At 46.1% G+C, this 26,306-nt stretch overlaps 1 protein-coding gene across 5 annotated transcripts in view; it reads left to right on the plus strand.

Annotated features, from left to right (window-relative positions):
• EML1 (EMAP like 1) overlaps positions 1–26,306 on the plus strand; it is a 212,469-nt gene that overhangs the window by 173,202 nt on the left and 12,961 nt on the right. For 3 of the 5 annotated variants that reach the window (XM_025442903.3, XM_025442902.3, XM_049113470.1), the window contains 14 exons: positions 718–746; positions 1,690–1,746; positions 4,328–4,457; positions 8,500–8,649; positions 9,523–9,592; positions 12,403–12,513; positions 13,332–13,427; positions 15,091–15,225; positions 15,901–16,000; positions 17,495–17,649; positions 19,335–19,460; positions 19,733–19,864; positions 22,456–22,523; positions 24,652–24,740. In XM_025442903.3, the coding sequence (XP_025298688.3) occupies positions 718–746; positions 1,690–1,746; positions 4,328–4,457; positions 8,500–8,649; positions 9,523–9,592; positions 12,403–12,513; positions 13,332–13,427; positions 15,091–15,225; positions 15,901–16,000; positions 17,495–17,649; positions 19,335–19,460; positions 19,733–19,864; positions 22,456–22,523; positions 24,652–24,740 (1,448 nt within the window). The remainder of the gene's footprint in view (positions 1–717; positions 747–1,689; positions 1,747–4,327; positions 4,458–8,499; positions 8,650–9,522; positions 9,593–12,402; positions 12,514–13,331; positions 13,428–15,090; positions 15,226–15,900; positions 16,001–17,494; positions 17,650–19,334; positions 19,461–19,732; positions 19,865–22,455; positions 22,524–24,651; positions 24,741–26,306) is intronic. The other 2 variants (XM_035720075.2, XM_025442904.3) reach the window with 1 other exon arrangement.

The following is a 26,306-nucleotide window of genomic DNA, read 5'->3' on the forward strand; positions in this document are numbered from 1 at the left end:
CAGGCAGATGTAACCTCTCCCTACAGGTGCTTGCTGTGCGACGTAGTAGGAATGCTTTCCCTCCCCTGGGTGGGGGGACAGGGGACTCCTCCTGCGAGCTCATCCCAGGGAAGCCTGCCCCTTTGGGATGACCTTAGCCAGTCAGTGGCATGACCTTGAATGCTTTGGGAGTTTGGTTTCCCAGATGCATCCAGGGGGTGGCCTCAGCCTGGCCAAAATCCTCAGTGGGGTTCCCACAACACTGATGAGACGGCTGCACCCCAGTATTCCTTATTTTTGTTCTCCTTTTCTCCTCACAGCAGCCACCCTGCTAGGAGCTGGGCTCTATGGGTTCTTACCCAGAAGACCCCGTGTCAGGAATTTGCTGATTTTACATAAATTCTTTAAATAATCCATCAGAAGAGCTTGGGGAAGAAGAGCAAACCTTTACACATTGAGACGTGGCCATTCCCTTCTTGATGAAGCACGTTTTTCTTCGCTAGGCCCCTACTTGCTCTCCTGAAAGGCCAGTTGTGGTGATAAAGCTGGGATTAGTCTCTTGCACCTGCGTTTAGACCTTCTCGTTTACAGTTGTTCCTTTTTTGCAGTTGCATGGGTTTGTTTTTTCTTATTAACAAGTGTCCCTGGTGCAGCATCCGTGATCAGCCCATACGTGAAGGGGGTGAAACCACCTGCCACAAGCCTCCCTTTAAACCTGTCTCTGTTTCGTCTCCACAGCAAACCCAAGGAGCCCGTCTTCAGCGCTGGTAAGTCTGATTTCATCTTTATGTGGGTGCCCCTCACTCACCCCAGGACTCGAGGGACAAATGCATAGCTATTCCGGGGTCACCTTTCACCTGCGCTGTCCTCGTGGTGGGGCTGACAGGTCGAGTGCCACCAGCCTGTGTCCCCGGGGGGCCGGGGCTCAGATTGCGGAGACCAGCCGCAAAATGGTCATCGAGACTGGACCCTCTACTGTCCCCCTTTAAACACAATTTGAGATGCGCCAATAAGGAGGAAGAGTAAAATGCCACCACATGAGCAGAAGCAGAGCTTCTAGGAGAAAAGACTTCTGTTGCCTTTGTTACTCCTTCCTGACCCGGTGGGGCTTCTGGCTCAACATCTGCAGCTCTCCAAAAGGGTAGCTTTCTGGTGCATTAAGTTATAACTTCATCTAAAAGTAGCTTTTTTCTCTGTTTTCTGCCTTTGGTTACTTAAACTGCAAACTAATAGTTCATAGGTATCTTTCCATATACCTTTTTTTTTTTCTAACACATTTTATAATAAGGTAGATGCTATTTTTAGGATATTAACCTGATTTAAAAGCGCATTTAAAATGCAAAATCACTGACAGGTATGGCATCCGTTAAGTAAATCCCTTCGGTTTTAACTTTTTCAGTTTTGTCCCTTCGATTCAGATTTGAAACCTCTCTAAAAGTCAGCGTTCCGTAGGTTTCAGCATGTGCTTTAGTATTCATTTCATTTTCGGGAAGCATGAGGTCATGTGCTGAAAATGTGGTTGCCCTAAGCCTGCAGAGCCAGGTGTTGAGCACACTGGTCGGAACCCCGAACCCCTGCACCTCAGGCAGGTTCTCCTGCCGGGGGCAGGGCGGCCTCTCCGACTGAGAGCTAGCTGCTCCCGGCGAGAGCTGCTCCCCAGCGAGCGGGCAGGCCGGTCCCTCTTGCAGTTCTTGCCATCTCTTTATCTAGCGCTTCTGTCCCTGTCTCCGAAATCACAAGGGAAACGCCGGGTGACACACTGCAAAGGTAGGCGGCATTTCTGAAACCTCATAGCTCTCTGAGCAAAGCTGCTATCCAGGCTGCAGAAACTTTTTTCATACAGGCAAGCACATAATCTCCTCGTATGAAAATGTTTTGGGCACACGAGCCACTCGGACTTAAAGTTAAAAGCATTCCTGCGCATTGACTTGGATGGGTTTTAATAAGTAGCTGCTACATTCAATCTGGCTTGATTATTGGCTGATTGCAGGAACTTTGAAAAATCTGAATAAACCTTAAGAGAGCTATAGGGCAGCCCTGGATGTCCCACTGCTTGACCTGGTGTCCTGCACCGCTACTGGCCTCTCCCTCTGCGCCCTCGGGTTGGCGGCTGCGATCCGCTGTCCTAACACGCCTGGAAAATACCATTGCTTCCCTTGCTGTGTTTTGATTTTATTTTTAAAATATTTTTAAAGACTTATTTATTTGAGAAAGAGAGAGAGGAAGAGAGAGCAAAGGGGGAAGGGCAGAGGGAGAGAGAGAATCTCTGGCAGACACTGCTTAGAGCCCGACATGGGGCTCGGTCCCACGACCCTGAGGTCACAACCTGAGCCAAAACCATGAGTCAGATGCCTCACCAACTGTGCCACCCAGGCGCCCCTGCATTTTGATTTTAAATGTAGAATGTCTGAATTACCAGTGCAAAACCATGCCACGGCAAAATTCAGCGCCTTTTTTTGCCTAGGTCAGTGATTTAGAATTGTGCTAAGTAAGCCTCCACTGTGAGGCCTTAACCAGCACACGGCTACAGTGTACTCCGTGTTTCACGCACACTGATCATTGCAGCCACGGAGGGCTCCGCCGTGCAGTGGAGATGGCATTATATCCTCTTTATTACCCATCCACATTCTGCGCCTCCCCTCCTACAAAGAGAATTGATAGAATCGCTTGTCTAGCTCCATGCTCACTCCTGCCTGCTTTCTGTTCCCTTCTTTCATCTGCGGGGTGCCCCTAGGTCCTGCAGGGGTGGGGTCACACAGTCTGGTGAGCCCAGATTTCAGTGAGGGATTAAGGAAGGGAAGGGGTTTGGGGTGAGAAGAGCAAGGGCAGAGGCCCTGTGGGAGATAGTAGGAGCACATCTGGCCCAGCAGGAGGATGCAGGTGCGGTGCTTGCAGCCACGATGTTACTTAGGGGGGAGGAGGCAGGTGCTAGATGTTTGGATCTAGCAGGTAAGACAGCGGGAAAAGGATTTTGCATGGAGGAAGGACGTGGTGAGATCCACTTTGGGCCTTGATGGTTTTGGCAGCCGGTGTACGATGCCGCAGGAGGGCAGTAGGAGAGCCTGGGGTGCTGGGACCTGTGACGGGCTGGTCCCTGCAGATCTGGGGAAGACAGAGCCTGGTGGCAGCATCCTCAGGGAGGGTCCATGGAGCACTGTCTGCAGGATGAGCATGTGTGGGTTCTTATTAAAAAATCAGACTTGCTATGCAGAGTGGAGAGTGCATCACACGCATGCATGCAAGGCCAGAAGTGCACGCACACAGTAACATAAAACCGGGATGGCCTCTTAATTTAGGTGATACCGCATGTGGCATTGTTTGAGGATCCTCAGGAACAAGACTTACAAAACTAATTTGTAAATGTGGTGCTTATGGCAGTGTAATGACTCTGTGACTTCTCACCAGTTTCCTCTCTGTGGATGATCTTTCTGTTGAGTTATGTGCTGCTCTGGCTGGTTCCAACTGCCTGATTTAACTGCTGCGAAGGCCTGATCCTTTGATCTGCAGTGAGTTCTAACAGAATTAATTCATCAGGAACTCACAAGACATTTTCTCTGGTCTTATTATACCCTGAAAGCCAGCAGAAGACTCCAACTTATTTCTTTTTAAAACCACACTTGTCCCATGTCAACGTATTACTGGGTTTGACTCTTGCCCTGTAATTTCTTGACACATCAGAAGTTATTTTATTATAAAAAAAAGTTTGTTCTAGAAGGTTCTATTTCACAATGCCTCTAATTGTTCTTTTATTTTCTCTCTAGCTTTTCTTTGAGCATTTTCCTTCTTGTGTGCACCCTAGCATGTACTTTGGCCAATTTTGTGTTCTTTACACTTGAAAAAATGTGTCCACTGTAAAAAGATACATAAAGATACATTTCTACATTGCAATATAACAAACCAATTTAAATATTGAAAGATATCTTATGAATTTTGATACTGAAATTGTATATACATTGAAGTCAATAAAAAATTTTAGTGGCTTCCTTGTGTTAGTTGTAATTTCTTGAGGTGGCATTTTTTTCCCCCTCCTGATGATAAAGAAAATGTAAGCACCAAGTCTCTCGTGGAAAAATAATGGAATCTAGTTCCTCCTTGCCTTTTACAATCTCTTCTAGATTTCACGTACTTAAGTAAGCAGCAGCATGTCAGAAGTAAACAGGGTGAAAACTTTTGTTTTAAACTCTTTAATTTTATGTTTCAGTTCTTTGTCCCTAACATGTTAATTAGAAATCACACGAAGGGTAAAGTTTTCTCCCTTTTACATTAAAAGGCTAACGAGAAGATAACATTTGTTTTCAGATGTACTGGGCACTGAGGTGTCTTACTAATATCTTTGTTCTTTTTGTAGAAGAAGGATATGTAAAAATGTTTCTTCGTGGACGCCCTGTTACCATGTACATGCCCAAAGATCAAGTGGACTCTTACAATTTGGAAGCAAAAGTAGAACTACCAACCAAGAGACTTAAGCTGGAATGGGTGTATCCTTTATTCACTGGCTGGACCTGTCACGAGGTTTAAGTTGGTTCATGCTCCGAGCTTAAAGTTTAACTGTAGAAATTCATAAAACTTAAGTTCTCTTCCGCTTTTATTTATTTATTTATTTATTTATTTGAGAGGGGGGGAATGGGGGAGGGGCAGAGGGAGAACCTCTAGCAGATTCTACGCTAAGTATGGAGCCCGATGCAGTGCTGGATCTCACAACCCTGAGATGATGACCTGAGTGGAAATCAAGAGTCAGGCACTTAACCTACACTGAGCCACCAAGGCACTCCAAGTTCTCTTAAGCTTTTTTTAAAAGAACAAAATATTCTATTCTCACTTTAAAAAAAATTAACAAAACAGGCCATGTGTTAGCATGCAGTACAGTGTCTTGGCAGAGGAGGGGCTCCATGAGGGCAGCTGATTGTGGGGACACTGACTTATTCTTGAATGATTATAGTTTTTGCTCAAATACATCTACATTCCTGAAAAGAAAATACAAATATATATTAAAAAAAAAAGAAAATACAAATATGCTGGATAGTTTTTGGGTTTGTTTTTAATTTTTTTTTAAAGATTTTATTTATTTATTCATGAGAGACACAGAGAGAGAGGCAGAGTCACAGGCAGAGGGAGAAGCAGGCTCCCTGCAGGGAGCCCAATGTGGGACTGGATCCCAGGCCCCCAGGATCACGCCCTGGGCTGAAGGGAGGCGCTCAACCACTGAGCCACCCAGGCATCCCAACTGAGCCACAGAAACAGGCATCCCTGTTTTGTTTTTTTATTTTTTATTTATTTTTTTTCCTGTTTTGTTTTTTTAGAGAGTTGTGGGAAAATGCATCACTCTCTGGCCTGAACTTTAATCTTTCCAACAGAATAAATGTAGTTAAAAACTAATGGAAAAGCAAGCCTATCGAAAACAATCACGAATGGACAGAGTTAAGGATTCTCATGAAATTGAAAGAACTGATTATTTTTACCAGTAGCTGTCATATGCTTAGTCAGCTCTGCAGGGCAGATGGAACAGCCAGGAGCTCTACCTGTCTACCTAGAAACCGTGGAAATGCAACTTACACCAAACTTACAAACTTAGGAAAATGAATATATCAAAAACTGAGCTACACTGTGCTGGCTGGAGGTTCTTACCCCCAGACAGAGTGATAGACACCCTGGAAGGAAGGACAGGCACCCACCCCTCAAACCAAGTGGGGGCTCAGCTAGCCTTGGGAGACTAATTGAAGGAGTAACATCAGGAATACCCCAGTACTAAATGAAGGGAGTATAGTGAAGGCATAAAAAAAATCAACACGTGCCATAGATAGAATGCTACTTTTAAAATAAATTTTTTCTAGATAGAATGCTACTTTAAGAAAAAAACTCCCTCTTGCCCCAAATCAAAGCCACAGAAATCCTAGTCAGCCCTATGACTAATGATCCTAAGATAAAGCTCTTGGAGCCTTTATACAATGAGATTTGGAAAAGTGAATGAGCTTCAAGGAGAAAAAACTTGAAATAAACAAGTAGAGCCTATGAAAAAGGGTGTATGAAGTGTTGGGGTTTTTTAAATTTTTACTTTATTTTTCCTGACTTAATTTTACTTTATTTTATTATGTTTATTTTACTTTAGAGGAAGCCTGCAGAGGCCACCTTCCAGTCCATACAGATTTTAAGACAAAGAGCAAGATTCCTTTCTTCACTCTCAAACAATTTTTTTTTTAATTTTATTTATTTGTTCATGAGAGAGGCAGAGACATGGGCAGAGGAAGTAGCAGGCTCCCTGCAGGGAGCCCAATGCGAGACTCATCCCCAGACCCTAGGATCACACCCTGAGCCAAAGGCAGACGCTCAACCGCTGAGCCACCCAGGTGTCCCACCCTCAAACAAATTTTTATTAAGTAACAGTTTGCTGCCAAGCCCGGAATAGAAGTTCGAAGAAGCTGGTTTAAATCAATGCTGTTGTCATTTCAGTTGGAAGAATTACTATTTGAAATGATGGCATCATACTCTTTGGGAATTTTGTAGTATTATCATCTGCGCCTGAATTTCTCTCACAAAATATATTTTTTATATTTTCAGACTCAGATATCATAAGCATTTACGTGCATCTATTTTGGCACATGTAATTGAAGTGATTCAGTTCTTCTTTAAGTCAATAAGAGTTTAAATTTTAGGTTAAATCGTAGCTGGAAATCATTATTCAAAACACATTTTTTTTTCCAGCCTACTCTTTATTCGTATTTTTGAAGATGTAAAACAGTGGAGCTTACTTCAAATAAATGGGACTTTTGTTAGATTAGTTTTTCACATCCAAGTTCAAGTGATGTTTTGCTCCCAAAATAGTTTGCAGGGTTTGAAAGTATATATGCCAAAGTCTTAACAGAGGTCATTATCTCCAAGGAGCTGGGGATGGTTGTGGCAAGGAGGATCGAAGTTTTTTATCCTTTGCATATGTATGTGGGAGTCTTGTTTGCACCTGTTACAAGTACTTTTATAATGTAAGAGAAAAGATCTAAATAAAAGATTTAGCCCCTAGATTACAATAAAAAGGAAGATTCACTCAATAACTAAGGCCAATACAAGTCATTTACCAGTATCTTAAAATTTATTTTTAAAAATACTTTAAAATATAAGGAATGTCAAAGTTCAGGGGCTTTTTTGTTTTGGTTTGGTTTACTGTTTTTCAGTTTTGGGTTTTTGTTTTTGTTTTTGTTTTTTGAAGTTCTTTTGACCTCACACTGCTTAATAGTTGAGATAATTCAGTCACTTAACATTTTCAGAACTATTTTGTTTTCAAAAGAGCTACAAATGCCACAGCCTGTCATAGGGATTCGAATAATTTCCCAGCTATGATTCTAGAACCAGAGCCAGTCCTCTTGTGAAGCCACAGAGTAGTGGTGAGACATCAGCCCCCCAAGTGGATGACAGCGGGACGGGATAGGCAGAGAGATGGCAGCCAGCTGGCCCTGCTTCTCTCCTGCTCCCAGAGTCAACCCTCTTCCGTGAAAGACCCAACACTCCAGCAGGAAGAAGAGTACACTGCAGACCTTGTGATAATGAAGTAGATCTGAGCAGGTGGTATGATACCTAGAGCTACACAAGGAAGGCAACAGAAAGGAAAGAGAAAAATTCTAGAGCAAAATATTCCAACATCCTTGTGAAGTGTCAAAATACAGTGTCCAGGTGATTTTAATTTTAGTGTCAAGCTGGTTAGGATAGCGGGCCTTTCAGAAAACCAGCTTGGCAAAATTTCGTTTTTAAAAAGATTTTATTTTTAAGTCACCTCTACACCCAATGTGAGGCTTGAACTTACAACCCCAACACAGAGTCACACACTCCACCGAGTCAGCCAGGTTGCCCCTTTGACAAAAAATATAAAGGCAGACTAGTCGTGAAAAAGGCAGGCATCCATGTAAAATCCAAACAATTCATAAAGAAATATGGCCCTGACTGTTGCTCCCAAGGTCTATGATTGATTGGCTAAATTCAAAGTAGTTCTCTTCCTGGTGACTTCACAAATGTCCGATCCAGTTACCATTGGTAACTAAAATAAGTCACTTTTTAAAAAAAGATTTTATTTATTCATGAGAGACACAGAGAGAGAGACAGAGGCAGAGACACAGGCAGAGGGAGAAGCAGGCTTTCTGCAGGGAGCCCAATGCGGGACTTGATCCCAGGACCCCGGGATCACACCCTGGGCCAAAGGCAGACGCTCAACCACTGAGCCACCCAGGTGCCCCAATAAGTCACATTTTTGATCAAGCTGAAAAATTCAGCTTTCAGAATATAATATATAACTTCTACGAACAAAGCCCTATCTTATAAGAATATGTCTTCACCTCAACTCAATGACCGTTCCCAACTCTGTTGCCTGCCTGTTGAGGGTCGCATGTATTTGGCTCGGAGTATTTATGATTTCATGTTATTTAAATGAGAGAAATTGATGATAATAGTCTTGTGGAATTGTATTGTCTGTTCCCGCTGAACAAAGCCAGTGTTTTGTCCGCTCTTAAGGAAATAAAGTTTATCTTGACACACACCAAGCTATGGGTACCGGGGTCGTGATTGCCGGAACAATCTGTACCTGCTTCCGACGGGGGAGACGGTGTACTTCATCGCTTCCGTGGTGGTGCTGTACAACGTGGAGGAGCAGCTGCAGAGGCACTACACCGGCCACAATGACGACGTGAAGTGGTGAGTCCTCACCCTCGTGGAAGTACGTCTGCGGAAGGATGTCAGGGTTGAGCTACAAGTAAAGAAAAGGGATCTGAGAGAACAGGATCTTTCGGAAAAGCTCTCCTTACGTTCTGTGTTGTCCGTAGCTGGTGGCCTGCCAGCTGCTGGCTCTCTAAGACACTATAGGCTAGTTTAGTTTTCTACCCTTCGAACACATCATCTTAACCTACCGTATCACCCAGATGAATAGTTCCCATAGACCCCTGTCTGGAGGCCTTCTAAGCATGCTAATAGCTTCTGATCTGGGTCCTTATTTTAAAAAATAAAAAAAAAATAAAATGTTCATGCTTATGACTGGGTTTGGTTTAATTCACTCCTTTTTCATTCATTCATAACTCATGCATAGCTTTTGATGGGGGTTTTATGTATCTTGGAAGGACGGGAGGTGGAACGGGTGTCTTTCCCTATATCTACTTGTCCTAGATCCCTGGTCAATTCTAAAAATCCTGTTGGAAAAAGATATTTTTGCCATATATTTAATATAAAGATATAAAATATATTTTAATATAAAAAAATATATATTTAATATAAAATAAAAAGATATTTTGCCATATATTTAATAAAGGCTGCTATAGTAGGCATGGTATGCTCCAAGCAAAGGATGGTTTCTCCTTGAGTCAGGAAGTTCTCCAGAAAGGATGGAATGAAATAGGTGCTAATGGCCCAGGGATGTTGGGGTGCTCTGAAAATTCATCGTGAGTCTGAGTCCGTGAGAAGTCAAGTACCGTATAGTTCTTTTATATTAAATTTTTTGGCTAGATTCTATTTGGCCAAGAGGGAAGTAAAGCTTATCTTTAAAGAGTGGCTGTTTTATAAATATCCTCTTTTTAGCCTAGCGGTCCACCCTGACAGGATCACAATAGCAACGGGACAGGTCGCGGGCACATCTAAGGATGGAAAAGTGAGTTGCTTTATCTCTTCCTATTTTCATAACAAACTACTAACTCGATATAGTCTTCTGGGAACATTTTGCTGATGAATAAGCCTGCCTAGGTAAAATTAAAGTATCCGAATGCTTCTTAATCCCCCATTAGATTTTTTTAGTGCAAAAAAAAATTTTTTTAAAGGACTTTTTATTGCATATTCTTCCAGTGACCTTAAAAACGCCTTGAACTTGCCTTACTTTCAGCCAGTTTTTAAATAGCTTTGTTCTTGCCTGAGAATTCAGCAGTCCCTAAGATCCTTACTCACACACGATTAAGATTAAAATATTAGGTATACATTTCATAAGTAGAAGTCCTAATGAATAAGCATTTGCACAGGGGGCATTTTGGCTCTTCAGTGAACCTCAGACCCTCTGCCTGAGTGCCCTGTATTCCTGACGTCACCCCAGAGCCCCCAAAGGCTGCTCAGAGAGCTTGGACTCAAGTTTTATAAGCACCCTCAGCAAGACTTTCACTTGAATTTTAAGGAATCAGAGAGGGAACCGTGGACTCTTAAGAGAGAGCAACACAAAACTGGCTTCCAGGTATTTCTTGACACCAGTCCGTGGTCTTACCCAAAACTCCTTATAGCTTTTTATAATATCTACCTTGTATAGCTTATTCTTGCCCAATACAGGAAGCAAACCTAATTACACAGAGCACCTCTATTTTTACCAGTATCTTTTCTTCCTGGAAAACACAAATGCTGCCATTTTCCAGAAAATATTTTAATAACATCAAAATTTAAATATTAACTTTATGGGCAGCCCAGGTGGCTCAGCTGTTTAGCACCGCCTTGTGATCCTTGGGACCTGGGATCGAGTTCCACGTCAGGCCCCCTGCATGGAACCTGCTTCTCCCTCTTGCCTATGTCTCTGCCTCTCTCTCTCTCTCTCTCTCTCCACCTCTCTCTCTCTCTGTCTCATGAATAGATAAATAAAATCTTAAATAAATAAATAAATAAATAAATAAATAAATATTAACTTTATGCCCTTTCATGTTAAAATTCTACACTTAAAAAGAAGTAACAGGAACGATGGAAATCAGTTTATGATTATGTAAATAACACATAAACAGGATAGGGTCTTCATCTTTTTTTAATGTGAAGTGGCTTTTTAAAGTTTTTGAAGCAAACCATTTGTTCCTCCCTCTAGTGGATTAAAAATGTATTTCAGTTTCTAGCATTGAAATTGAATCAGAACTTCTTCCGAGCCAGGGAAGATAAGGATAGCTCTCTGAGCCGGTCCTTCAGTTCAGGTGCAGAGAGACACAGAGAGGCCATCTGACTGTCTGCAGACACACAGCTACTCAGAGCAAGTCCAGCCCGGAGCCTGGCCCTCCTCAGCCCGCTCTGTGCACCGGGTATAATGCTAGTCCTTTTCCCGATCCACCTGCTGATCGTGCTAGGACGCTTTCGTCTATTGAGGGAGAGAAAAATTAGGATCATTCACCTTGGAACACAATTGGGAGGTTTTGAACTGATGGTAACAACTCTAAATTTCCCCTGTGCATACCTGATTGTTTGCTTCTGTGAGGCCCATTCTTTTTTTTTTTTTTTTAAGATTTTATTTATTTATTCATGAGAGAGACAGAGAGAGAGGCAGAGACACAGGCAGAGGGAGAAGCAAGCTCCATGCAGGGAGCCCGACGTGGGACTCGATCCTGGGTCTCCAGGATCACACCCTGGGCTGCAGGCGGCACTATACTGCTGAGCCACCGGGGCTGCACCTCGTGAGGCCCATTCTTATGTTAAACTCTCGATACTGGGCAGCCCGGGTGGCTCAGTGGTTTAGCACCGCCTTCAGCCCAAGGCCGGATCCTGGAGACCCAGGATCGTGTCCCACATCGGGCTCCCTGCATGGAGCCTGCTTCTCCCTCTGCCTGTGTCTCTGCCTCTCTCTCTCCCTCTCTGTGTGTCTGTCATGAATAAATAAATAAAATAAAATAAAAAAACATTTAAAAAAAAAAAACAAAAACCTCTCGATACTATTTGGTGGTGACCGGCTTGCTGAATTTAGATGTATTTACCCCTTATGGACAAACAGACTTTACAAGAATAGCCCTTGTATGAGATCCCAGTTTCCTTGTCATTTTTCATTTTATTTTTTATTTTTATTTTTTTAAGATTTTATTTATTTATTCATGAGACACAGAGAGAGAGAGGCAGAGACACAGGCAGAGGGAGAAGCAGGCTCCATGTGGGGAGCCTGATGCAGGACTCCATCCTGGGTCTCCAGGATCAGGCCCTGGGCTGAAGGCGGTGCTAAACCACTGAGCCAATAGATAGATAGATAGATAGATAGATAGATAGATAGATAGATAGATAGATAGATAGATAGAAATAAAATAAAATAAAATAAAATAAAATAAAATAAAATAAAATAAAATAAAATAAATTAAAAAAATAATAAAATAAAATAAAATAAATAAAATAAAAAAATAAAATAAACCACTGAGCCACCCGGGCTGCCCTCATTTTTCATTTTAAAATTCAGACACATCTCGATGCACAGAGGAAGCATGCCAGTCCCTATGGTACAATTATGAAGAATTGGCTATTCAAAATGTAAAGCCTGGTGGACCTCCCCTAGAGGGTCCCCTCCCCACAGGGGCCACCATCTCCTGAAGCTGTTGTGAATGTTTCGTTGATGCCAAAAGGCAGAATCATCAAATGCAGGAAAAGACCTCTCATTTTGACAAAACCAAAGTAGCCTTGTAGCTTCAAGGGAAAGATGAATTCGTCTGCCCAGCATGGTCGGTGACTCTCTCTGCATTTCCTTCTAAACAGCAACTGCCTCCACATGTGCGCATCTGGGACTCCGTGACACTGAACACACTGCACGTCATCGGAGTTGGGTTTTTTGACCGAGCTGTCACCTGTATCGCGTTCTCAAAATCTGTAAGTCCGAGCCCCGTGGGTACCAGGGCCCTTGTCCGTAGAGAGGAGAGAGGCAGTTCAAGGTTGAAAAGGGAAGAAGTTGATGTGCTTGCTGGCTGCCTGGGACACCGTCCTGCTACCCAGGTCCCCTCATTCTGAGGTCGTACGTGTCCCCTTGGGGTCACACACATGATGGAAAGAGGCCCTGCAGCACCGTCTTCCTGTTCCTGGAGGCACTGTTGTCTGCTCTGGCATTGAATTTCACCTGTCCCTGGGTAGGCGGCTCCAGTGTGTCTCTGCCATCCCCACAAGGGCTGCCTGTCCGTTAGCAGGGGTCGGAGGGGCCTCATGGTCTCCAGATCTTCCTCAGGATGTGCCCATTCAACAGATCCACCCTATAAGCCACTATTTCAGAAACTTACATTCACACACGCATGCACATGTTCACATCAAACACTACATGCCTCGGCCCCAGGGCCTTTGCTCCTACACCGCCTCCCAGTCTCCCAGCCCCTATTAGTCACAGATGTGTGCTGTGTGTGCTGCAGGCACTGGCTTCTCCAGGAGGGGGCTCTGCAGCCCCTTCGGAGGCTGGTCTTGATAGAACAGGTGAGGCAGGGCCACCCCTGACCCCTCTCTTCTGCTCCTGTCCCTCCATCGCCCCACATTCACCTGCTCCCGCTGCATGGCCAGGAAAGCAGGTAGCATAAGCAACACGTACATATTCTTTAGCCAAAATGGACTCTTTATTAAAAGTGAAATTAATGTTCATTGTAAATCACTTTTAACCCATTTTATTCTCAGATGTAGTCTTCCTGTGAATACCTTTTCTTTTCCAGAATGGAGGAAGCAATCTCTGTGCCGTAGATGACTCCAACGACCACGTGCTGTCCGTGTGGGACTGGCAGAAAGAGGAGCGGCTGGCCGACGTGAAGGTCTCTCCCCAGGCCCATTGCTGGGCTCCGTTAGAATGTCCCCCCTCGGAGCGTTCTCCTTCCGCTGGCTCCCAGGCCTGTTTCCCACTTGTCGGGGGGCTATAGGCTCCCCATTCCCAACGCAGCCCTCGGGCATGACACCAGTACCTCCGAATCCCAAGCCCACTCATCCCCCCACCCAGGGTGTGGTTCCAAGTCCTGGCAGGGTTTCTTTCTCCCTTCGTGATACCTGTAAGGTTCTTGCTTCCTCATTTTACAGCCCCTACCCTCCTCATCCAGTCCATTGGTCACTGTTCATTGCTGCTTTGTTTCATTCGACACATGTGTCCTCACGTTGTCGAGGGGGCACTGCAGGTGTGGTGGTGGAACATGAGATGTGCCCGCTGCGCCGCCAGGGAGGGGCTCGGGGGTGTGGGGACAGGTCAGGAACAGCAGAGGGTGCAGGGAGAGGCCAGCACAGGCAGCATGGGGCTTGTCCAAAGCTGAGTGGCCTCAGCAAAGGTGAGCGAGTGCCCCTGCCAGGTCCCAGCGCCTCCCAGTGGGACTCTTCCTGTAGGGGAGCACCTGGACTTCTCTTAACGCCACCAGTCCATCTTGTGCGATAGGTCGCCAAACTTTCCTTAAGCTTTCTTGTATTTTCCTGCTGTTAAAATCATGAATGGATCCCAGGTTTTACAGAATTGACTTCAGATTTCTCTTCCTGTCATCCATTAACCTTAGATCACCTTACTTCCCGAACATTAGGGTCACCATGGCACTGCCTTGGCTTTCTCCCTTGAGTGTCTGGGAAGCAGGGTCTGTATTCTAATCTGGCACGTTGTCTAACACCTGTTTACAGACTGTCACCTCCGGGGCCCGGGCACCCCCTCCCATCTCTAGAGCCCTGCCTTCTAATATTCTGGTCGAGTATTTAAGTTCTTGCTATGTTACTGAGTTGGAAGTAATTAGAGGCAAATTAACACCCAGGTTTAAGGACCTATAACTGAATTTCAAGCAGAAGGAACAATCAGGGTCAGATTCATCTGACTCAAGTGCAGGTGCTGGAAATCAAGAGAACAAGGTCGGAGGTGGCGCAGGGACACCCAGAGAGCCAGATCCCTAACCCTGGACCCCCGGCCTGGTCACCAAACCACTGGCAGAGTCCAGGAATCAAATCAGGAGGGAATCCCAAAGCAAACAGGACTGCCAGAGTCAGCCAGGAGTGAGGGAGCTGTATAAAATCCAGATTCCTGGGCCCCTCCCGAAGATTGCAGTCCCCAGAGGGGATGAGGCCTGACATCCACAGTGTAACACACATCAGGTGATTCTGTTCAGCCACGGCTTGGAGCCCGTGACGGGAAGATGAAAGCAAATTCTTGTGGTTCTTAAGTTTCCTGCCCCTAACCCACCCCTTCGGCAAAAGCATTCTGTGGGGTCTTCCTGGGGACCCCACGGCGAGAGAGGAGCCATAGTCCCTGTCCTCAGGGCCACGCTCCAGCGGGAGGGACAGACAAGGAGGGGTTATGGCACGTGGCAAACATAAGTTGAGTGTTTATGGAAGGTGAGTTCAGTGGGGAGAAAAATCACGAGGCTTAGGAGTTATTTGTTTGTGGTTCAGAGGTTATTTATTTTCTCAAGGGTCTCAAGAGACTTGAGACATCTGATTCTCCTGTTTTGCTCAAAGTGTTCCAACGAAGCCGTTTTTGCTGCGGATTTCCACCCCACGGACACCAATATAATAGTTACCTGTGGAAAATCACATCTCTACTTTTGGACATTAGAAGGAAACTCCCTTATTAAGAAGCAAGGATTATTCGAGGTAACGTTAAATCACATCTGTTTTACTCTTCACTGAGCGGTGTGCGTGGTCAGCCAGCTGCTACGGGAGTGGAGAGGGTACCGTAGTCTTAGAATTTGTTTTAATTGGTAAATATGGAAGCGTATCTGGGGCGTGTAGTGTTGAAGAGTATTCCTGGGGGCCCCTAACAGAACTAGGAAGCCCCTTGAATCTAGCCTTGGCGATGCTGGGAAGGAAAGATGGGCCAACCCAGGGAGAAACACAGGGACTGTCACCTCCGGGGCCCGGGCACCCCCTCCCATCTCTTCGTCCTTGCAAAGAACAACCGAGAAGGCCCTCAGGCCTAGTGAGTACCAGGGACAGCACCCCCTTCCCTGTGCGTCCCTAAGCTACTACCCCACCAGGCCCACTTAGAGGACTGCTTTATTTTGCTGCCAACACAGCCCGCCCCCCAGCCCCTCCAACACCCTCTGCTCCAACTGTCTGCGACTTTATCTTGCCCAGAAACCTCTCTGTTTTAGAGCAGGTAATCTCACGGCATAAGTTGTATCACGGTAGATAGAAATGAAAGGCATCCCGCGTGGTAGCGGAAGCTGATCACTGTCCGGCTTGGGAGCGCTGTCACTCTAGGTAGTATTAATACAAAGAAGAGGCCGTCTTGACTAAATACATATTTATATTTACGACATTCTGCAGAAGCAAGAAAAGCCAAAGTTTGTCCTCTGCGTGACTTTTTCTGAAAACGGTGACACCATCACTGGAGATTCAAGCGGCAACATCTTGGTGTGGGGAAAAGGTAACAGGATTGTGTCCCGAACAAAAGATGGGGGGCGGGGGGGACGGAAGCAAATGTTATATGAGGTCAAAGGTGACTTCTCTAAGAATTGTCTGTTAGTATGATTGATAGGATTACAACTAAATCCCAAGTTTTATGGGTATATACATACACGGTGACTATGTAACTTGAAATCTTAAAACTAGAACAGAACAAAACAGGAACAGCCAAGAACTGTTCACTTTCTATTATTGCAAAAAGCTCCTTAAGCCTAAAATATTTTGACAGAATAGCTTTATTAGGAGATCTATTAAGAAAGTATAATGATGAAGTTGTCAATGACTATATAGCTATGAAATATTTAAATAACTTTTCTGGTTCGTATGGCCTTTGACAAACAGTTATTAAGAACTAATTATGGGGGCACCTGGGGAGCTCAGATGGTTAAGCATCTGCCTTCAGCTCAGGTCATGGTCCCAGGGTCCTGGGATTGAGTCCCATGTTGGGCTCCCTGGTTGGCAGGGAATCTGCTTCTCCCTCTGCCTCTGCCTCTCCCCTCTATTCGTGCTCCCTCTCTCTCTCTTTCTCTCTCTCAAATGAATAAATAAAATTAAAAAAAAAAAAGAACTAATTATGTACGAGGGAGCATGCTAGGCACTGCATACACCAGTGATCCAAAGCCCCTGCTGCCAAGGAGCCTGCAGCTTGGTGAAGAGGAGTCATTACTCTGAAAACATTCATTCAATTATGCTCAATGAGCATTGATGGCAGGAGGAAAGTGAAAAGCACACCATCCCTGTCCTCAAAGGGCTCAGAGTTTGGGTTGGGGGTGAAGGTGGAAACAGACCCACAGATGTGATTTCAGAGTAACTCGGTGACTTCACTAGCATCCCAACTACTGTGGAGGCAGGTGCTTCACACATCACTCCATTTCACCCATAGCACAATTCTGTGGGATAAGCAGGAGCCCCATTACACAAAGGGGAAACTGAGGCACAGGGCAGTGAAGTCACTCGTTGAGAGACACAGGGCACATTAGCATGGGAACCCAGGCCCCTGTTCTTTGCCATGTGGAGTCCCTCTGTGGTGTCTTCATCCTGTCCTTCCCTCGAGCGTGTTCTCCTGAATCCTAAAGTAACCCAGGGCCATGCTGGTCTGGTGCTTTGTGAGCTTCTAGCTTTGTAGATTCATACTGCAGGGATGCCCTAACCAACAAGATCATGTTTTTTTTTTTTTTTAATTTTTTAAAAAGATTTTATTTATTTATTCATGAGAGACATAGAAAGAGAGAGAGGCAGAGATACAGGCAGAGGGAAAAACAGGCTCTATACAGGGAGCCCGACGTGGGACTCAGTCCTGGGGCCCCGGGATCACGCCCTGGGCCGAAGGCAGGCACCAAACCACTGAGCCACCCAGGGGTCCTACAAGATCATGTTTTAAAACAGAAGTACGATGGGATGGACAGAAGCGAGCTTTTTGATAACCTACTGAGAGTGGTTTTCTTGGTGTGTTTAGGTACGAATCGGATAAGCTATGCTGTTCAGGGGGCCCACGAGGGTGGCATTTTTGCACTTTGTATGCTAAGGGACGGCACTCTGGTGTCAGGAGGAGGGAAGGACCGTAAGCTCATTTCCTGGAATGGAAACTACCAGAAACTTCGTAAAACTGAGGTAAGACAACAACAAGCAGCATTACTGAAGTTCAGGGTTTGTCCTTTTTTTCAAAATTCATTTTGAACCTAAAACTGGTACACTAACCAGTTTCCTTGTTAGTTTGAAATCTTATTAGCTTACAGCTTTTGAAAGTGGTTTAGACACAATGTTATTAAATAGGGTAACATTTTATTAAAATCACCAGAAGCGGATAAAGTGAAACTACCAAAATGGAATTGGGTTGGTAAAACTTTAGGTTGTAACATATTTCACATTTAGAATATCGACATAACTGCACAGTCTCACTCTTCCAGGGGAATATTTATTGTCCGTGTTTTGATTTTATTCATTAAAATCTTCCTTTTTCCACTGTAATTTCCAGATGTGACTTTGGAGACATGACCCCCTGGAACTAACATCTTATTGAGTATTTGCTTTGTACGTGGCTGAGTGCCAGCATATCCTCTAAAGCTCTATCTCCTTTTAGTATCGATTTTACCTCCTTATTCCATGGCTGGCAGCCTTGCACACCAGTGAACTTTCTCCCCCAGACCCCGGGGAGTTGTGAGCAGACACACACATGGCAGGCATCAATCAGAAGGCTGATGGTCCTCATCCCTAGCGTAGAATGGACAGGCTATAGAACGTCTCCAACTTCTAAGTGACATGAGTACGACACACGTCCATCCTGCAACGTGTTGTATCAGAGCCGCGTGGCACGGTGCTTTGGCGGTCTGAGATATGGTTTTGTTTGCTATTGCTCTCAATAAAGGAGGCCCTCCGGTGAGCTTTCAAAACCACATCCCCTTTCATGGAGATTTTAATTGTGACACCATTCTTTATCCTAAGATTTGACCGGCATTTGATTGAACGTGTACCCCCGTGTTAAACCATAACTGCCACAAAAGCTCCAAAGCCTCATGCAGCTTCGTAGAAGATACTCATCACTTTGTAAAGCATCCCTGCTTCTTCCTTAGCATGAGTTATCTTTACCTATTCTTAAATCTGTGCCAACAAACCGCACAGGAGGTGGAAAGTTGGTAAGAGAGCAGGCCGCTTCTTTCCTCTCTAGAACCGGAGCGCTCAGCGTTGCCCAGCGGGGGTCTAGCTGCAGTTTGTTCCTTTTATGAAGCGCAAGGACCCCTGTTTATTTTATCACAGCGAATTGTTCTTGGCTGGTGTATTTTGCAATTCTTTTTCTTAAAATTTAGATAATTCCATATGCTTACGAACATGAACAGTCGATTCCAAAACTAAGTAGAGCGAAGTTGCCAAAGAATTTACCATTTTAAGTTACAGTAAATTTTACGAGCTCTCATTATGGCATGTTATTTTATTCTGTTTTCCAACTTTTACCAGCTCCTGCTGTCCAAAGCCACAAGAAAAGAGTAAACTAACCAGGATTACTTCTTATTTTTTAATCTTACCAAGAAAAAAATGTTTTGCTCTGTATTGTTGTGTTTTTTTTTTTTCTTTTTCTTTTTACTTTACTTACTCTTCTTGATTCTATAAAAGTATATATATGTGTTTGGAGTTCAAAAGTCAGATCATTCACTCAGCAAATCCTGGCCATGGACCTTTCTCTATCCATGCTATGTGTGTGTGTAGCGGGGGGGGGGGGAGCTATCATGACATATAAACATGTATTTTGAATGGTGGAGCTAATATTTAAGGACATTTTCGGTGCTTTCTTTTCAATGCAGATTCCAGAACAGTTTGGCCCGATCCGGACAGTGGCCGAGGGGAAGGGCGACGTGATCTTGATAGGCACAACTAGAAATTTTGTTCTGCAGGGTGCTCTGTCAGGGGACTTCACACCCATCACTCAGGTATGCTCCAACTTACCAGGCCCACCAAGCCTGTTCATTTTTTACAATATTAGAATATCAGAAAACATCACAAAGAGTAGATTATTCCTTTGTTTTATACCAATGTAACCTTCCTTGGCATCAGTTTCAGTTGCTGTCATGGCCTAGGTTGGGCGGGAAGGGAAACTGAGGAAAGCAGTCTGAAAGGCTGCGTATGCCATGGGCACCCCATCCCGAGGCTCTGAGTGTTGACTGGTGTTTCAGAGAGCTCCATCTGTCTTGGTCCTTTGCAGGGTCACACTGATGAGCTCTGGGGACTGGCCATCCATGCCTCAAAACCTCAGTTCTTGACCTGTGGGCATGACAGGCACGCCACTCTCTGGGACGCTGTTGGTCACCGGCCCGTCTGGGACAAAATAATAGAGGTAGACGTGCACGTTACATTGCGTTTTTCTTATAAAAGTTCACCTGGAACACCTTCATTTATGTTTTTGCATGAAATCGGTAGTGATATAAAATTGTCCCAAAGTAAATGTCACTCAGTTTACCTCCTTCGATCAGCATTGCTTTAAACTTCGCCTCAAGTGGTCTCATCCATGCCATTCTGAAGCTTGCTGTTGAATTTTTCAACAGCAAGCTAGCCTTGCGGACTTGGTTTTGGGGGTCTCCTGAGTGCAGAGTCCCTTCACAGGCTTCCACGCTCAGAAGTCCTTGTCATGAGCCTGCACACCACCTACCATGCACCTCTGGAGTGAGAATTGATGCATACGATATAATTTATCTCTACAATTGGAGTTCGATGACAAGGCTTTAGTTTTACAGTCGGCATCGCTGTGATCCTCACAGAAGGAACTCAGATTGTGTATCGGAGCCCTGAGATGTCCTTGCCCCGCCTGCACAGAGCCAGCAGCGGGTGTAGTTACTGAGCACCGGGCGCTGTGCACGGGTTATCTGTAGTCCTGGCAGCAGCCGTGGGCACCATGTTACTGAATTGGAAATTGAGGCTTGCCATGGTCACTAACCCAGCAAGTGACGGAGCCACCAGCCTTTACACCCAGCTCGGCTGGATTCCCAAACCCGCAGTCTTCCGCCACACGGTACTGCACTGAGTCTAAAGTGTAGCCCATGCCCTGGATGACATGTCCCATCCCGTGACAGGGGCAGCCTCTCTGTAGGTCCTGCCGCTCCTCGCAGCCCCCACAGAAGTCCCAGAGCTTCCCAGCATTTCGGATCAGCCCCCTTGGAGAAGGTCACCAAGGGTCGAGCTGGCCACCACTTGTGTCACTGAAGTGACAGGGCCCGAGCCACTCAGAGGGAAGAGTGCAAGTGGCCCAGGCGGCAGGATGGGCTGAAGGAAGTGGCGTCCCGGGTTGTATCTGCCCCCCACCCCCACCCCGGAGGTGCTTGGAGGAACAGATGAGGAATACCTGAGGCAGGTACAGCAGGGGCAGTGGCATCTGGGAAGGTGGCCTCCCCCCTGCTCCTCGGTGACAGCCCCTCTGAAAGCAACCCCATGGCTCCATCCTCCTCCCCCTTCCCTGACCAGTCACCCCTCAGCTTGACCGAAGGGAAGGGGCCCCAAACCGGGTTCCTGAAAGATCTGTGGCCGAGTCCTCGCTCCCTAACCCACTGGCCATGTGGTTCTGGACAGGAACCTCCCTGTGCCTCAGTGTCTCCCTCTGGGAAATGTTAAGAGCCTAAGTGAATTAATTACACGATAAAGCTTCAAGTGGAGGTGATTTCTTTCTCTCAGCAGCAGCCCTGAAAAAAGGCTCTGGAAAAAGCCATCGCTGAGAACGGAATCAGAACCTTAAAGCCACTGGCATCTTATTTGTTTAGCTTATCCAGTGGCATCTGAATGCCTTTCTCTATTTCCATTCCCATGGGTACTTTGTTCTTGGTCTCCCTGTCATTTATCCCCTCTCGCCTCGGTCCATACTAAGCAGTTATACCACGTGATCTATCTAAAATGCAGATTCGATCACGTCACACTTTTTTTTTTTTTAATTTTATGATTTTTAAGTCCTCTCTATGCCCACCGTGGGGCTCGAACTCACAGTCCTGAGATCAAGAGTCGCATGTTCCACGGCCTGAGCCAGACCGGCACTCCAATCATGTCACACTCTTTATAGAGAGAAAACAATCGGTGTCACCGTGTCCTTGTCTCCCAGGGATCACAGTCCTTACCATGGCGGCACAGCCTACATTATTCACGCCGTCCTCATGCCTCTTTTCCTCCCTGGGACATTCCACATTGTGACGCCTTCTCCACCTGCCATTCCTCAGATGTGCCCCAAATATACTTCTACCTCTTTGATCATACTGCTTTCTCCTTAACACCTGGGCTGAGAAAATTCTGATTGAAATGTCCCCTCCACCTTTACCACCCATGATTCCTCCTGTACCGAAAGGCCCGATTCGGAGGATCTTGGCACCAGGAAGCCTCTTCCCAGCCTCCCCGCCCAACTTCATCTAACTCTCCCTCTCCTGCAACCGGACAGCTTGCTTTTCCCTCCATCGCCGATCCCATTCCACCTTGTGTCAGTTCTAGTAATGAACAAACCCTAGATCCAAACCTGAACTTGCCTGACTCGTCTCGAGATCCTCCTGGGGCTGTGCCCAGGGCTCTCATCCAGGGTCACCACGGGCATTGGTCACAGCAGTCGGATTTCCAGGCAAACCAAGCACACCGTTCGACAAGCTTTCCATCCAGCATGGGGTCAACGGAAGGGGCTTCCAAGGCTTGGAGGAAGAGCATGTACTTGGTGTGTCATTTGATTACTGTCGCCACGAAAAGATAGTGAGACAGAAAGAGAAAAATTCTAAAGGGATAAAAATTTAGTATTACTGACATGTGACCTTTGTCCGAGTAGGGAAACGTTTAGCTCTCTTGGAGAGGAGAGACTTTTGGTTTAAATGGGACCACATAGCCCTTTGGAACAGCTGTGCTTGTGTGTGTTTTCTGCGGTAGTGCTGTGTCTGGCCATCAATTTACACTTCCTTTAAAATATTTTAGGATCCAGCTCAGTCTTCTGGTTTTCATCCTTCAGGGTCTGTGGTTGCAGTTGGAACACTGACCGGGAGGTAAGTCCACTCCAGCACGGCTCGTGCTTCCAGAGCTTTGGTGTCTGTGTTTCCCCGGGGACGGGCAGGTGTAGCGCTTACTGCCCCTCGCCGCTTCTAGCCACTCACCCAGAATTAAGTCAGAACTCTAACATAACACGTAGGACAGCGGTCCTCCGCATTTGGGACCGTGGGAAAATCTAAGGAAAGCTATGGATCCTTCTAGAAAAGCCCCCCCACCCATCCATGCACAGATGTGCGTGTACACACACATGCACACACACGCATGCACTCATGAACCGACAGTTTCGGAGGGATTTGTGGAGCTCCTCAAGCCCTGATCTTGCAAGCTGTGGGAGGAGCCCCAGCCTTGGAATCGAGCAAGAAAACATTTCAAAGTGCCAAGGATTTAAAAATGCTTTTCTTGCTGCCTTTTTCAAAATTTTAGAAACTGCCCCATCCCGAGCCTCATGTTCAGATGCAGCTAACACTTACTTGCTACCAAGTGCCTCTGCCAGGCCAGGCAGCAAGCCTGCACTTGATAGCCCGCTCCACCACCTGGCAGCAGTGTGTCCTGAGCCAGTCAGAAAACCTCTGAGTTGTTTCCTTTCTTATAAATTGTGACAGTATTAGCTGCCTAGATACATGGCACCAATGACTGGAGGAGACGGTGTAGGCGGTATTTTCTGGAGTTGTCTGGCAGGCAGTGTTGGTGGCTATGGGGATTATTGTTTTGTACATTTTGACTGCACTTTTGTATTGTTTGTCACAGTTACATATATACTTATCATGGTTTAACTCAAATATTTTTGGTGATTTCCTCCCGTTCTTCCTTTCTAAAAAGCAAACCATGTTGACTCTGTTGTGATGACTATGGAGTATGTATGAGGAAAGAGTAGCCCTTTGTAAGTCACGGGTCGCAGTATCTTGAGGGTTGGGCACCTCATATCCAACAGAATTCTTCATGAAAATGTTTTACCACTTGTGTGCATGTGTACAGGCACACACATACACACACACGCACACTCCTTCCTTTTAACTCTCCCGGGGACAGTGGGAGCTTCAGACTCAGCAGGCTCTGAGGAATGGCTGGCAGCCAGTGATCACCAGACCTGCATGCTGACTCTGGGTAGTAGGACAAAGCATGGGGACCGTGCCGGGATGCTCCACATCACAGACAAGTTCTCTGGGGAGGAGACATGGCACATGGAAACCGGTCCTTCCCTCTTCATATGCTTCCCACATCTCTGGTCCTAGTGCCAGCCTTAGCTCTGGATGGGAGTTCACGGGGCTTCAGAGCACAGCCTCATTAGCCCCAGCCTCTCTGCTCCTTATGTTCTGAGCTCTGTTAACGCTCAGTAGCACATTAAAGGTAAATGGCTGTTGAAAACACAAGGGATCAGAGTTGAGAAGCCAAATCCAGATGCTAGGAGCCAGCCAGTCCCATGGAATGGGAGGCAGGGACACCAGAGTGCCAGTTGGTGGACATGCCTATGGAATGCATGCCATCTGGGGTCTGAAGATGCAACAGCAGGGCACCCACGCCCCATTTCACCCCCTGAAAACCCTGGAGTCCCAGTGACTGCCTCCAGCTGAGAACACGCAGGCAGGAGAGTGCAGTTGTCCCAGCAATTCACATTTAGCGAGTACCGTGTCCTTGTGGGAGGATACGAAGCACGTCTGCATCCATCACAGTTTGCTTTAACTCTGGTCCTCCGCATGGACCTGGGCCCTCATCCCCATTTTACAGTCAAGGACACGGAGCCCAGACTGGTCCTGTAGATGCCTTCCTCTGCCCTCCCTGCCCTGGCTTTCCCCTGGTGCACCCCGACATCCGCGGGAGGCAGACACCCCAAGGCTGTCCCAGCACACCCCCTGCCCCCCATCCTGCTGCACCAGGGCCACATCTCTGGGTGAGCCCGTGCACAGCCTCCTCGCTGCCTCCCCCGGCCACACGCCCGGCCTTCGGGCTTCCTGTCCTTTGATGTGTAAGTGACAAAACTCCGTGCGGACCCCTTCTTGTTAAGCGACACAGAGTGTTTATTAAGCACTGAGAAGTACTAGCTTTTAATAGTCACTATTCGCCTAAGAGTTTTCCTACATTTTCTCACCAAATCACTTACTGCGCTTCTCCTTGTGTTCATGACAGGTGGTTTGTGTTTGACACAGAAACTAAAGATTTGGTCACTGTTCACACGGATGGAAACGAGCAGCTGTCCGTCATGCGTTACTCGCCGGGTAAGAGCGCAGACCGGTCGCCGTACACTTACTACGACTACGAGACTCCGTGTCGGTGTCTTTCAAGGCAGAAATCCCACCAGCCTCCTGAGCGGAGCTAAGCTGCATGCTGCATATCACTGTCAGGGACCAGAGGGGCCCATTGCCCTGCTGAATCCCCATGTCTTCATCTCCCGGCTGCAGAGTACGGACCCCGCCCATCTCACAGGCCCAGAGCCCATCCACTGCCCCATCCCAGTTCCCAGAACTTTCCCTCTCATCTGTTACTTTTGCTGTATAGATCTTTAAAAAGAGGAGGACTCTTTATTTTTTTAACAGCCTTATTTAGGTGTAATTTACGTGCCATTCTTTACCCATTATAAATGGACACTCAGTGATGCGGAGATGAACTCATGCAGCTGCACAGCCATAACCACAAAGCAATGCAAGGACCTTTGCATCACCCTAAGTTCCCTCCCTGCCCCTAGCGATTAACCTCCAGTCCTGCCCCCTCAAACCTAGGCCACCACTGATCTGCTGTCTGTTCTATAAATTGCATTTCCCAGACATTGCACGTCAGTGGAATCGTAGACTACGTAGCCTGTCGCACGTGGCTTCTTTTTACCTGGCATGCTGTTGTGATCGATTCAGGTTATGATGTGTGTATCAGCAGCTTATTCCTTTTTAATTGCTGGGTAGTATTCCACTTTGTGCATATACCTCATCGTGTCTATACGTTCATCAGCGGTCACAAAGGTTGTTTTCCAGCTTTGGGCTATTATGAGTGGTGCCACTGGGAACATTCACTAAATGTCTCTTTGTGGTCATTTGTTTTCATTTCTCTTAGGTAAATTCCTAGGAGTGGGACTGGTGGATTGCATGGTAAATTTGTGTTTAACCTTTTATGAAACCGCATTCCAGAGAGGCTGCACTGTTTTACAACGTGCGAGGGTTCTGGTTTCTCTGCATATCCACCGACACCTGTTATTGCCTGCCTCTTTTATGATGGCCATTGGGGCAGGGGTGGAGTAGTATCTGCTGTGGTTTTAATTTGCACCCTTCCCCCACCCCACAACCATCAAAGATGCTGACCATGTTTTCCTGTGCCTGTCAATCACTCCCACATTTCTGGTGAAAGATCTTGCCAGATATTTTCATTAGCTGGATTTTCCTTTTTTTTTTTTTTTTTTAATTTTTATTTATGATAGTCAGAGAGAGAGAGAGAGAGGCGCAGAGACACAGGCAGAGGGAGAAGCAGGCTCCATGCACCGGGAGCCCGATGTGGGATTCGATCCCGGGTCTCCAGGATCGCGCCCTGGGCCAAAGGCAGGCGCCAAACCGCTGCGCCACCCAGGGATCCCCATTAGCTGGATTTTCATTAGCTTGTCTATCTTACTCTTGAGGGTTTTTAATATTATTATTATTATTACTCTTGAGTTTAAGAGTTTGTATAAGTTCTTTACCAGCTATGTTATTTGCAAGTATTTTCTCCCAGGGCGTGGCTTGTCTTTTCATCTTCCAGTTGGGGCCTTTTAAAGAAAAAGCTTTCGGTTTTGATGAAGTCCAGTTTCTCATGTTGTCCTTTGA

This window comes from Canis lupus, chromosome 8 (genome assembly GCF_003254725.2).
Source record: "Canis lupus dingo isolate Sandy chromosome 8, ASM325472v2, whole genome shotgun sequence".
NCBI lineage: Eukaryota > Metazoa > Chordata > Mammalia > Carnivora > Canidae > Canis > Canis lupus.